This window comes from Peromyscus maniculatus, chromosome 2, assembly GCF_049852395.1.
Source record: "Peromyscus maniculatus bairdii isolate BWxNUB_F1_BW_parent chromosome 2, HU_Pman_BW_mat_3.1, whole genome shotgun sequence".
In the NCBI taxonomy this organism is placed as follows: domain Eukaryota; kingdom Metazoa; phylum Chordata; class Mammalia; order Rodentia; family Cricetidae; genus Peromyscus; species Peromyscus maniculatus.
Genome location: NC_134853.1, coordinates 124,017,904 through 124,032,679, shown reverse-complemented (window position 1 = coordinate 124,032,679; position 14,776 = coordinate 124,017,904). Strand labels below are relative to the sequence as shown.

At 40.5% G+C, this 14,776-nt stretch overlaps 1 protein-coding gene across 5 annotated transcripts in view; it reads right to left on the bottom strand.

Moving 5' to 3' along the window:
- The window catches only part of Oma1 (OMA1 zinc metallopeptidase), a 61,452-nt gene that overhangs the window by 1,642 nt on the left and 45,034 nt on the right, over window positions 1-14,776 (bottom strand). For all 5 annotated transcript variants that reach the window (XM_006987191.4, XM_006987190.4, XM_076564626.1 and 2 more), the window contains exon 8: window positions 11,555-11,704. In XM_006987191.4, coding sequence (XP_006987253.2) covers window positions 11,555-11,704 — 150 coding nt within the window. The remainder of the gene's footprint in view (window positions 1-11,554; window positions 11,705-14,776) is intronic.

Sequence of the window (14,776 nt, the reverse complement as noted above, 5' to 3'; positions counted from 1 at the left end):
TAAAAAAAAATCTATTACCTTTTTTAAAAAAGTAAAGTTGGCTTGGAAATAAAAAGGTTGAAATTTTTGCTTTTGTCTAGTATGCTTTTTATGCTAATTTTGTACCACATGCTTCTCTGAATGATCTTTCTACTGAGCAGATGAACTTTGGATATGTTTGTCCTGTTTCTTTAATTGCCAGAAAAACTATATTCTTCATAAAGATTTCCTGTCACTGTTTCCTCATGTATGGATTGCTGCATTCCACTTCCTCTCAAGAAAAATTATATTACATGCAAAATCTTCTGAATAGAAAGATTTACTTAATATCTCAGTAAAACATTTTCTAGATTTTTTTTTGCTTTCTTTCTACATGTTTTATTGCAATTTGGTGTGCTAATATCTTTTCCCTTTTATAAATTCAAACTTATCATATTAAATAAATCTTCAAATTTCTTCAAAAGTGAGGATTTTCCCCATGTGCACCTAGAATATGCCTTCCACTGCCTTTATTTTCTGTCCGACTCTATGCATTGCATAAAAGAGGCACTTCATAAATGCAGACTGAATTTTAAACTATGAATAATCATTTTAATAAATGCTATAAAATATTATGGAGAGTCTACAATGTATGAGAAAATAGAAAGATAATCCAATAGCAAGAATATACAGCTCCGAGAATCCTGAGGAAAACTGAATGTGAGTGCAAAAGCAACTGCTTTAAAGATTCCCAACTGGATGGGGGTGAGCACATAAGGGAACGAGATATTTGAGCTGGAACAGGGACAGAGTGGGAGAGCAAGGAAAGAGATACCATGGTAGATGAAGACATCGTGGGAATAGGGAGAGACAGGGTGCTGGGGAGGTTCCCAGGAGTCCACAAGGATGACCCCACCTTAGACTACTAGCAGTAGGGGGAAGGGTGCCTGAACTGATCTACTCCGGTAATCAGATTGGTGAAAACCCCAACTGTCATCATAGAGCCTTCATCCAGTGGCTGATGAAGGTAGATGCAGAGATCCATGGCCGGGCACCAGGCCAAGCTCTGGGGGTCCAGACAATGAGAGAGAGGAGGGATTCTATGAGCAAGGGACATCAAGATCATGATGGGAAAACATACAGAGATGGCCAGCCAAACTAGTGGAAACCCAGGACCTGTGGACCAATAGCTGTGGAGCCCCCACGATACTGGACTAGGCCCTCTAGATAGGCGAGACAGTTGTTTAGCTTGAACTTTTTTTTGGTGGGGGGGCCTGACGGTGGGATCGGGATCCATCCTGGTGCATAAATGTACCAGGTTCTGCTGGCTCCCTATGGGAGACCTTGCCTTGGAGGAGGTGGGAGTGGGGGGAGGGTTGGGGAGAGGCTGGGGTGCGGGAGGAGGGAGGAGAAGGGGATCTGTGGTTGGTATATAAAATGAATAGAAAATGTCTTAATAATAAAAAAGAAGAAGAAAAAACATTATCAAAGCTCTTGCAAACCACTTTTTATTAGTAAGTGTCAAAAGGTGAGGAGGAGCAGGGCCTCACCCACACAGACACACAGGTTCATCAAGCAGAACTTTGAAGAGTCTGCTAACCTAACAATGTATGGAGAAAAGCAAAAGCTAGACTGCCTTGCACAATGATATTCCTACATTGCCAGTTCTTAGGAGCATCTTTTTTCTCATTACTGACCATAATTTCCTATAGCTAATAGCATCTAAGCACTGCAAGCATTAATCATTTCTACAGCAGAATGTCCTATTTTAGCTATTTTTTTCTATTATTATAGATCCTAGGGCCATGTAAATATTCACTAGGTATCTCAGAAGCTGTGGGAGCCACCAGGGAGACCACAGAGAACAGGGGCCACATATTCCTCGGTAGAAGACAATCAATCAACAGGAAACAAGATCAATCTGGTTGGAAGAGGGAGCATGACTGCGTGGGAGACAGGCTATTTGACACTGAGGGGCCAGAAAAAGCCTCTTTGGGGAAGTGATGTCTGGAACAGAGAAATCCACAACCGGGGGGTGGGGGTGGGGGTCTATAAGAAGAAGACAAGCTGGCGCGAAATGACTAGACCCCAGAAAACCTAGGAGCAAGACAAGCAGTGGCCAGCTCATGTGATCAGAGGACTACAGGACTGAGCTGGTTCGTTTTCATCATCTTGACATTAAACTAGAGTCACCTGGGAAGAGGGAACCTCAACTGCATCCATCAGACTGGCCCGTAGGTGTGTGTACGGCACTTTCTTGATTACTGATTGATGTGGGAAGGTCCAACCCACCGTGGACAGAACCTTTCCTGGATTATATAAGAAAGCAAGCTGAACAAGCCATGATAAATAAGCTAGTAAGCACTGGCCCCCTGCAGCCTCTGCTTTAGTCCCTGACCCCAGGTTTCTGCTTTGACTCCCATCAGTGATGGACCTCTAACCTAAATAAAACCATTCCTCCCCCAAACTGGTTTTGGTCAATGTTTCATCACAGCAGCAGAAAGTAACTAGAACAGGGTAGATTCTTATTCTAAGTTACATGAGAAAACACTGGAAGGGTTTAGGCAAGAGAATAACATTTAAAAGGTTATTCTCATTATACGGTGTAAATAGCTGGCTATTAACGGAAATAATGGACCAGGGAGTCTGAAATTGGAGAGAGTTACAGGAACTAGGAGAGGTGATGGCGACTTGTTCTAGGTAGTGGCTGTGGTGAAGGACCACAGAGATTCCTAATGCACACTGGAGGAAGCCCAAAGACTGGCATGGATGGGATGCAGAAGAGTAGGAAAGAGAGGAATCAAAGACCAGGACTGCGTTTCTGCTCTCATGTGCCTTTAAGATGCCACCTATAAACGTGAGAACAATTCAGTTGCTTGTAGTAAATAATAATTGCGATATAGCACTGACTTGTTTGCTAATTAATGATCCCAGTTCATAAATTTTAAAAGACATTTTAATCAAATTGCTGAAACAAAAATCTTTCGTGCTCATAAAATGAATCAAACAGTTGATGTCCCTTTTTATATTTTGATGCTAGAATTAATTGGTTACTAAGTAATTGTTCTTTGCACTTATGGACAAAGTCTCCAAAGTAAGGCCCCATATGGCTCAGAGCCTTTTTCTTAGTTAATTTGCTGTGACTCTACAGGTTTCTAGAATAAATTTTTATTTGACTTACTGACACCTTTCCTCTTTCCAAAGTTAGCCTAAGGAAGTTCATTCTAGCTTACTGCCTTTCTTATACTTATTCTAACAGTCCATACATAAGCATGTATATACATACAACACCATACTTTTTTGAAACCAGGCTTCATGTCTATATACACATCTTAATTACTTCTGATTTTAACCTGAGCTACGAATATCATTTGGCTAAAAATACTCGCCAGATATTTGCCTTATTTCTGTTATTTTAAAATTAATGATAATGAAAATTATACTTGTCTATGGAGATGGGAACGAACCGCGCCTGGTAAGAAGCAGGTAGAGCTATGAGTAGAGCTGTTTTATAGCTAGTTGTGTTTCTTACTGATTATGTATTTATCTATAAGCATCAAAATGGCTGAAGAATGGCTAAGGAGTGGTGGGGAGAGAAAGGGAGGGAGAAGGGAAGGGAGACAAAGGATGGATGAATGCTTTCCTGAGGCTTGGCAGTCTGCTGCCAGAAGGAAGATCACCACAGGCATCACGTCAAAAACACGTCTGCCAGAGGGAACAATTTTCTGAAACCTAACGACACCTTGCAAGGTTTGAGAAATGCCAGAGTAAACAGCTTTTCCTTTTGACCTGCACAGTCCAATGGACTCACAGAATTTATGACCATCCTATTTGGTGTCAGTTCCCAATTCCTGGATTTGATAAAAAGAAAGAAATCCAGGCTCAATTTCCTTCAGTAGAACTCCAGTTGGGTTAGCAGAGCCTGTGTGCCATCCACAAGATTATACAATTGTCTTTGGATTTATCACACTTATATCTCATATAGGATTTCTTATATCATGGTTGTTAAATTCTCCCTTACACTAGTTATAACATTTTACCATTTTCCTCATTAACTAATGAGTTAAATAAGGTCTAAGGTATGTTCATTAAATATTCATACAAATCAAGATTACACTTCTCAAAATATGTTTAAAATCATTTATTTCTTTTCACAAACTACAATAGAAATTGAATTGTGAAATGGTCAAAAGTTAGGAATTATAAGTAGCTGAGGATTTTCAGTAAATGAACATAAACTAAATGGCTGCTTTGACAGAGGTAAGTTGCTCTCAGGAATGAGAAGTAAGGACAAGGCTTTTCAACAAAACTTTTTGGTCAACACCTCCTACCAGAAAATTGATGAAATCCTAGCCAGGCAGTGTAGCACAGGCCTAGAACCCCAGCACTCAGAATGGAGAGCTGGGGAAACTGTCCCAAGTTCAAGGTCAACCCCACCTACAGAGCGAAATTCCAAAACCAAAGGAAACACAGAATGCAAAGCCTTGTCATCTGTCCCAGCACGGACGACTCTGAGGGGCACAGTGTGATCTCTCGTGGGGGTCTAATGAAGCGGCTCATAGAAGCTGAGGGGATGGCGGCCACCAGGGTAGGGAAGAGATGCGGAGATGCTGGTCAGGGACAACACTCCAGTGAGATGGAAAGGAAGTTCTGAGTGCCACTGTGCGGCAGATGACAAACCAGTAACAGTGTACACCTGAAACTGCCATGAGTGTGGCCATGGGCTGTCACCCTCCAGAACTATGAGGTGAAGGATCTGCCAGTTAGCTTGAGCTGACCACTCCACAATGTGTGCAAACATCATGGATCCCTGTGATTTTATGTACCATAAAAAATTTTTCAAAAGGTTAAAGAGAAATGAGCAATAAGCACACACGTATTTTGTTTTTCTTTTAAGGCACTGGCTACATTTATTTCCAGTAACAAATAAAGCATGAACCAAAGCTGACATATGTGGGGATTTTTCACCATGTTCCACATCAGGTAAGACAGAAATTATTTATCCGCAACATAGAAATGATAACTAAGTGAAAGGGGAAGGGGGAAATGCCAGAAGAGCTTTGTGATTAGATTAAAAGTGTCCATTGAAAACAGAAAGCAAGATATTTCGGGAGGGGGCACCTCCATTTAAAATATATCATTACTCTTTCTTGTCTTATTGCTCAAAGCTAACAGTCCAGTCACTGCAGCCATAATGTTGTGTTTTAAGGTTTTAGACAATGTTCGTGCCAGGCTTTCTGGCTTCTTAGGATTTGGAGGCCGATTCAATTATAGTAGATGCTGCCTGCTTCCTCAACACTCTCCATGTCAGACAAAATGAGATTCGGTAAGGTGAACAGTGTAGGTTTTTACACATGGCCAACAATGACATTTCATGGTAATTCCAAACACTTACATTCTCTGCTCATGAGATGCACAATATTAATGGTTTATTCATTTGTTTCATCTAATTACAAATGCATAAGAATGATTTACACATGAGTTCAAATTCCCAGCTGCCTGAAAGTTTAAAGGATTAAAAATAAAATGAGGTTAAAATGAATGCATTTACAGTCTGCTACTGAGTGATTCTCATGCCTAGAGATGGAATGCTGTTTACAATTAAAATACTTAGAAACAAATCCTATTCAAATTATGATTATAATTATATAACCTTAAACAATTCCAAATTAAATGTTTCCTAGCTCTTCTATCATTGCCCACCCATTACCCTCACGAAGAGTGATGGCAGGGAGAGAGAAAACCAGCAGGATCACAGAAAAAAACCAACCTGAAGGCTTTTGATTTTAAAATAAACCTTTCAACAAGATTTCTGTTATTCACACTGATTCATATTTTACAAAATACTTAAATAAGGTATTTCTTTCAAGGACAAATTATGATGTACATAAACTCAAAGTCTAAACAGCATAGCTGTAATTCTGAAGCTCACGCTCTGAAACATCAACAGGTTGACATAACATCTGTTCTTCAGTTTTTCACCCAAGTTGTTATGGTAACCAAAATATGTGGAATATGTTTCCTAAATCTAACTGATTATTTCAAGTAAATAAAATTATATCATATCAGCTTACCAACAACAAATAATATTATTACTACAAACCTATATTTATCATTTTCACGTACTAGTGGATCACATCATGATATTTAACTAGGCATCTACACATGTTGTTTTTTTCCAAGAATTCACATTAAAAAAATAGTAAGGGTATTTTTCCCCTAAATTTTATGGTGCTATCTTGATTTAAAAACAAAATAAGAGGCCAATGTGGTGGCATTCATCTTTAACTCCAGCACTGGGGAGGCAGAGGCAGGAAGGCAGATCTCTGAGTTTGAGGCCACCCTGATCTATATAGCAAATTCCAAGATAGCCAAGACTACATAGAGAGACCCTATCTCAAAAATAAAAAAAAAAAAAAACAAGAAAGGAAGCAGTTTGTTCTCTGAACAATATGCTATGCCAAATTCTTCCAGACTAAAGCGAGTGGACAAGTCACAACATCACGTCTCCATAGGTGATGCTCAGAACCCTCCATTAAAATCTGGTCTCTGAGCAAAGTCAGAAACCTCACTGGGACCACTTATTCTAGCCATTCCATTTTAGTTTCTTTTTTAAACCTGTGAGCATGTGTGTGTGTGTGTGTGTGTGTGTGTGCATGTATGTGTTCAGGAATGCAGACAGAGGCACCTGTCTGGAGGTCAAAGGGCATTGGTCCTCACCTTATGTAAAAAGGGCCTCTTCTAGTTCAGTGCTGTACACAACAGGCTAGCTGGCCTGGGTTTCTGGGGATTCTCCTGTCTCAGCCTCCAATCTCACTGCAGGAGTGTTGGGATTACATGCCATGCCTGCTTTACACAGATTCTGGAGCTCCGAACTCACATCCTTACACTTTCATGGAAAATAGGTGACCCACTGAAACGTCTCCCCCACCCTAGCCATTCCATATCAACTGCTCTTCCAACAACCCTCCCATCTCTGCTCACATAGTAGCTGTCCACCCAAGAATGAATTGTTTCTCACAGAAATCCATACTTTGTAGTCTTAGCCCCTAGTATGGACATATTTGGGGACAGAGCCTACAAGAAGGCAATTAAGGATAAATTAGGTCATAAGTATGGGATCTTTATTCAACAGGGCTAGTGTCTTTACAAAGAAACTCCAGAGAGCCTCACCTCTCACATCTCCCCTACTGCCTGTCTCCTTCACTAGAGAATAAACCAGATGAGGGTGTAGGTGGACTGGGGTGTGGGTGGGTGAGGGTGTGGGTGTCTCTGTTGTTCACTTACAAGACCTACAGCACAGTAAGCAATAGTGATTCAGCATCTGTTGGATGTGTAAAGCTGTAACACGAATCTTAAAAGGTCTTATTAATAAAAACAAACCTAGAACCAGGTATTGGGGTGGACGCTGAAAGAACAGAGAGGCAGAACAAGCCACAGCCACTTTACCTTGCCAACTTCTCAGCCAATCCTGTTTCCTCAAACTGGAAGCCTCTGAGTTCTCATCCAAATGGATCTCAGCTGAACTGCTGCTAAAGGTATGTGTGTCATCATTTCCTGGCCTCTATGTCTATCTAGTGGCTGTTCTGTTCTCTGACCCCAGATAAGTTTATTACAATATACAAAAAAAGGAAAATATAGTGATACTGTGTCCCCCAATATATTGTGCACCCTAATAAACTTATCTGGGGTCAGAGAGCAGAACAGCCACTAGATAGACATAGAGGACAGAAAACGGTGGTGCACATACCTTTAATCCTATCACTTGGGAAGCAAAGATCCATCGGATCTCTGTGAGTTCAAGGCCACACCAGAAACAGCCAGGCATAGTGACACACACCTTTAATCCCAGCACTTGAGATCTCATGTCTTCCTTGAGAAAGACACACACCTTTAATCCCAGGAAGTGATGGCAGGAAGCAGAAAGGTATATAAGGCGTGAGGACCAGGAACTAGAGGTTTTTAAGCTTTTAGGCTTTTGAGCAGCAATTCAGCTGAGATCCATTTGGATGAGGACTCAAAGGCTTCCAGTTTGAGGAAACAGGATCAGCTGAGGAACTGGCAAGGTAAAGTGGCTGTGGCTTGTTCTGTTTCTCTGATCTTTCAGAATTCACCCCAATATCTGGCTCTGGGTTTATTTTTATTAATAAGACTTTTCAAGATTTATGTTACATAAATAATTTAATATTTTTAATGTTGACAAATTATAGCAAGAAATAATATATTTTATAATGGCATTCAAAGAATCTGATAAAACAGACTTATAATCCTTAGCACATGAAATTAAAAATTAAAGTCACCAAAATTTAAGTTCCCATCACAGAACAACAACAAGGTGTTGGTTTTTTCCCCAAACATGGGACCTACAGCAGGCTGTGTCCTCACCAGTTAAGCACAGGGGATGCCTCTGTGAATGAACTCTGCCCTTCACCTTGATCTCTACTCGGTTCCTACATAAACCTGCCAGTTTCATCACTTCAGCTACCACCGGAGGGCAACACCGTGTCTGTCGTAAACCAACTTGAGCACCAGTGCTCTAGACCTTAGAAAGGTGTCTGACTGTCCAAAGGTCAGGGGGCAGAAGCCACCAGTAAAATTCAACCCTAAAATCCCAAGTAAACAATCGTGTTAAGAATGTAGTCTTGCCAGGTAGTGATGGCATACGCCTTCAGTTCCCACACTCAGGAGGCAGAGAAAGATGGATCTCTGCGAGTCTGAGTGAGGCCATCCTGGTCTACAGAGCTAGTTCCAGGACAACCAAGGCTGTTACACAATGAAACTCTGTCTCAAAAAAAAAAAAAATGCATTCTTTAGTGGTATGTAGGAACACATCTTCCATACATGGCTGCTTCCTTCCATTACAGAAATCAGACTTAGGAGAGCAGCACATTCCAATCTTTATGACTGTGTGTTCTAATTAACAGTATACCCTTGTACTAACTATCATTCTCACTTCAACCACTGAATTATTCCCAATGTTGTAGTAGAGTTTTATTGCTTTCAAGTTGAATTTAATCACTTGGGGGAAAAATATAAGAAATTTACCTGCAGTTTTCAAATTAAATTTCTGAACTGGGATGGTTTATTTTTAGAAAGAAAAAAAAAAAAGACCTCCTCTGTTTTTCTTCCTCACTGGCTCCCAAATAACATTTGTTTCTCCAGCCATGTTCCCTGTGCTCTCAAATCAGCTCATCACCATTTCACAGACCTCCCTAAAGCACACCCTTTTTTTTTTTTTTAACCTATCTGAAGATCCTCAGTGATTTCATAAAATGACAACTTTAGAATTTAGGGTAGGTTTCAAATCACAGCTGCCTAGTAGAACTCGTTATCTAGTTTAAACAAGCCACACAGTTTAGAATCTCACTGAGTTCAAATGAAAAGAACTGTGTATGTCATGACTTGAGAGACAAGCCATGGCCTCCTCAGGGCCTCTAAGGTCTGGGGTCCTTGCTGGTCCTCAGTATAATCAATTACTGGTGAAACACATATACTACCCTGCTTAGGTGGGTAATACTACAGATTTCACTACTATTTTTGCTATGTTTTTCCTTCACTTAACATCTAAGTAAGATTTGTTTCAGATAAAAGGTGCCAATCAACTAACGCTTGTGCCTCTCAAACTTCACATGCTGAAATCCTAATACCCATCTGATAGCCTTAATAAAATGAGGCCTTTGAGATGTAATCAGGTCATAAAAGTCAATCCCAATGGGACCAGTGCCTTATTAAAAGATGCTCTGTTCTCAGCACAGTGACCCATGCCTGTAATCCAAACACTGGGGAAACTGAAATAGGAAGAGCTCAAGTTCAAGACCACCTTCAGCTCCAGAGTGAGACTTTGACTTAAAATACAATGATAAATAAAGGTTGGCTGGCTGGCTGGCTGGCTGGCTGGATGGATGGATGGATGGATGGATGGATGGATGGATGGAGAGATGGACAAACTGACTCCAAAGACCTCACTTCCTAGTTCACCATGTAAGGTTATACTAGGAGACAGCCATTTATGCACAGGAAACTGGATCCTTATAAGACACCATGTTTGATCTAAGATTTCCAAGTTTCTAAATTTAGAAACAAATTCCCACTCTTTCCAAGCCACACAGAGATGGAAATGTAGCTCAGTTGGTAGAGTTCTTGCTTAGCATGCATGGAGCCTGTGTTGGATCCCCAGCACTGTACAAAACCGGGTAGAATAGCACAAGGTCTGTACTTCCTGCACTCAAGAGTTCAAGGCCACCCTCAGTTACACAAAAGGTCAAAGCCAGCCTAGGCTCATATAGCCTGTCTCAGACAAACAAACAAAAAAATTGATGAGAGCCAGACATGAGGGAGCACATCTTTAATTCCAGCACTTGGGAGGCAAAGGCAGAAGCAGGAAGATCTCTGTGAATTCTAGGCCAGGCTTGTCTATACAGTAAGTTCCAAGCCAGCCAGGGTTATGTAGTATAACCCTGGCTCAAAAAAACAGAAACAAACAAACAAGAAAACCACAAAACAAACAAGAGTTGATATCTATTTAATCAAAAACTTATATATAACTTATTAATAGACAATTTAAACCAAAAGTTGAGGAAAAACCAAATTATGATCAATATATTGGAAAACATGCCTGAAGTTGTTTTCTTTTCCCTTTTTGCTTATTTTTTTTTCTTTGAGACAGGGTCTCATGTAGCACAGGCTGACCTCAAACTCACTGTGGAGCCAGGAATGACCTTGAACTCCTGATTTTCCTGTCTCCACCTCCCAAGCACTGGTATTATTGATGTGCATCATTGCACTTAGTTTATGGGGTGCTAGAGATGCAATCCAGGGTTTTCTGTAGGCCAGGCAAGCACTGATCAACTGAACTATATTTCCAGGCCCACCTAAAGTTTTAAAACATTACCAAATTAGTTACAGTTCAAAGTCAGACACTAAAGAGTTAGACCTTCACATTTATGGTGATATTTTATTTGTGCTGAAATGTGATTTTATTTGTATGTTAATAAAGTTGCCTGGAGATCAAAGCTAAAAACAAGCCATTTAGCAGAAGCCCAGCAGTGGTGGCACACGCCCTTAATCCGATCACATGTCAGGTAGAATCTCTGTGTGTTCAAGGACACAGCCAAGCAGTGACCCAAACCTTTAATCTCAGTACGAACCACAGAGACCTGGAGGTCTGTATAGACAGGCAGTGATGAGGAAGTCATATGTTTGGGTTTAGAACTAATGAGAAGGCAGAACAGAAAGTCAATAAAAAGACAGGACACAGGAAGAAGGTCCCTCTCTCTCAGGGGAATGACAGCAGTGAGTGGTAAGATAAGGTGGTCTTAGCTCTTGGCTAGTGCTCAGATCTCTGGACTTTTAACTCTTTATTTGGCTCTGTGTTTCTTATTTAATAACGCCATTTAGAATTACATCTACACACATTGAGATAACTCAGCTGTACATAGTAATTTACTCTCCAAGACTTGTGGGTAAATAGGACTTTCCTTCTCATTACGACTCCGTGAAAGCCAACAGTCAATAATTATAGTAACCAAAGAAATTGCATAGTAAAACTCACTTTTTCTAGACCAAAAAAGGAAGAGCATTAGCAGGGCTAGCTCACCTGTGGTATGAGTCTGTCCAAGTGCTCAGCTCGGTTTCCATGAGAAGGGTGTGTTGACAGCCACTCTGGTAACTTGGGGTGGCCATGAAGACTCTCTGAAAACTCCATCTGCTGCCAAAATACTGAGCTGGCTCTTACGTCCACACAGGCCTAAACACAGAGTTAATAAGGCACACAGTGAGCTTAGTTACTACAACTTTAAAAAAAAAAAAAAAGTGACTCGGCCGGGTATTCAAAAGGCTAAAGAGGAAGAATCAAAAGAAAGAGGGGGTAGCAGAGAGAGAAGGGGGAGAGAGGGGGGAAGGGAAATGGGGGAGAGGGAGGAGGAAAATATGTTTAAGTTTACTTGTGTGTCACTACATGTTTCGAAAATATTCCAATTTCTATGACCATTTTAATAAAAGAATATGTTCACTACTTGAAGGAAGAAAAGCTCAAGCTGGGAATTAAACTCAGTAGTAGAGTAACATGCCCAGCACGCACTGGGCTCTGGGTTCGAGGCCCAGTATTGCAAAACAGAAGGAAGAGAAAAGCAAAGCTGATACAATAGAGTGTTACGGCGACACAAGCCGGCCACCCTGGCACCTAACACTGAAAGCATGTATCAAGGGGGAAATCCTCCATCTAAATTAACTTTTCTATTAAAAATCATCTGCACTAAAGAAACTTCACACTTAATGATACAATTAGAAAAAAATTAACAAACATGCAAAAAACAGTTCATCTTAATGTATATCAACCCATCCAATGTTCCCAACTACGTGAAAAAAAAATACATTTAGGTCGTTCAAAACATACTGTTCTTTAAAGGATATATATAATAGTGTAGAGGGGGACACAATTCCATCACAAACTTATATGCACACCCTACACATACACTTGGATACAAACAACACTGTGGAAAGCTACTTAAGAACTGTTGGCAGTGGTTGTCCTGGGAGTTTAATTCAAGTATTTGAGGTAAGAAGGAAGTAAGAGTTTCATTCTGAACTATATTAACCTGTTTGCAATAAAAATTCTTTTTAAACCCTCCATACAAGGACTTGGAGGTTTTTGAAAAGTCTGCTCAATTTTCTTCACATCTTAATTTACTCTTTCTATAAGAACTAGGAAACATGTGTTTGCATTTCCTATTTCACTTTTGAATAAATTAAGGACAAAATTCTATCAGATTGGCCAAAATGTGGAAACAAAAAGCCTTAAATTTCAAGACTGTGATACCTAAAATGCAAGACAAATGCCACATTTTTATGTTACTAGTTGTATGTCATCTTGAGGAGGCTAGAGTCATTTGGGAAGAAGGAACCCCAAGTGAGAAAATGTCCCCACCAGATAGGCCTGTGGGCAAGTCTATGAGGCATTGTCTCGGTTGATGATTAACATGGAAGGGTCCAACCCATTATGAATGGACCACCCCTGGGCTAGTGGTCCTGGGTTCTATAAGAAAGCAGGCTGAGCAAGCCATGAGAAATAAGCTAGTAGCACTCCTCATGGCTTCTGCATCAGCTCCTGCCTCCAGGTTCCTGCCCTGCTTGACTTCCTGCCCTGACTTCCTTCCATGATGACTATGAATCTGGAGTTGTAAGCTGGAATAAACCCTTTCCTCCTCGGGTTGCTTTTGGTCATGGTGTTTATCACAGCAATAGAAACCTAACCGAAACACACACTCAATAGCCAGTCAACATCTATGCTGCCTCCCTGCTCATAAAACACTATATAAGGTATTTTTCAAGGTAGGGAAATAAAGAGGAAGAAATGATCTGAAATTCAATTTCTATTCAATGTTCAAATCAGTGCAATTCTTCACGCACTTTAAGTACTCTAGGTTTAAAAGAACCTGAGGTAGAGCTAGACAAATGTGTCAGAGAGCTAAAGTGATAGCCATGAAGGTCTAACTTCCCAAGTTGGAGCCTCGGAATTTGCATAAAAATACAGATGCAGTGGCATCATCTGTGATCCCAGATGCAGTGGCATCATCTGTGATCCCAGATGCAGTGGCACCATCTGTAATCCCAGCACTGCTACAGTGAGACCGCAGATCAGAAAGTCACCTGGAAAGGTGTGGGCTAGCTGGCCTGGAACAGGCAGCATCGCAGCAGGAACAAGAGAAACCTCAACAAGGAAGATAAAGACCCAACTCCTGAAAGTTGTCCTCCAGTGGCCACATCAGCACTGGGGCACATGTGTGCCTATGCAAAAGTGCACGCCTGCATATACAAAGATATCCTACCATGCAGGTATAAACATTCACGTTATGTGTGTCTAAACAAAACCATAATTTTATGATTTTTTTACCTTACAATGTTAGTCAAAAGAGAAGTCAAATATTTACCAGTTCAATCTAAGTAACATAGTTGGAGGCAATATTTAAAACATTTGGTATGTCGAAATAGAGGGGGAACCTATGCCAGGAAATAGCAAAAGTGTTTCAGACTGAAAAGGCTTTGCCCACTGTGTTTGTCACGAGCTGTCCCTCAGGTGCATCAAAGAAAACTGTAAAAGCAGGAGAGGGTACTTCTCGAAGCCCAGCCATCAATAGACAGACACAAGGATGACCAAGAATAAAAGGATCATTGGGCCTGGATGTGGCTCAGCTGGCAGAGAGCTTCAGACCTTGAGTTTGATCCCCAGAACCTCAGAACTGGACACAGTGACCATGCCTGTAATCCAACATCTTGGCAAGCTGACACAGGAATATCAGAAGGTCAAGGTCATCCTTGGTTACACATTGAATTTGCAGCTAGCCTGAGCTACATGAGACCCTATGTTAAAAAGAGAGAGAGAGAGAGAGAGAGAGAGAGAGAGAGAGAGAGAGAGAGAGAGAGAGAGAGAGAAGGAAGAAGGAAGGAAGGAAGGAAGGAAGGAAGGAAGGAAGGAAGAAAGAAAGAAAGAAAGAAAGAAAGAAAGAAAGAAAGAAAGAAAGAAAGAAAGAAAGAAAGAAAGAAAGAAAGACTAACAGAGCACTTTGAAAAGAAACTGACAGGTTACAATAATGAACCCCTAAGAAATGAAGATCTACAAGATAACTAACAATTGAATTCAGAGTAATACTCAAAGAAAAATGTTCAGTGAACTATAAAAAATAAAATAAAATTCAGTTAACAATTCAGAAAAAATTTAGGATGTCTAACAGAGATAATCTTTTAAAAAAGAAATACTGGAAATTAAAAATACAATGACCAAACTAGAAAACTTAATGAAAATCTTCAATGGCAACTCTAC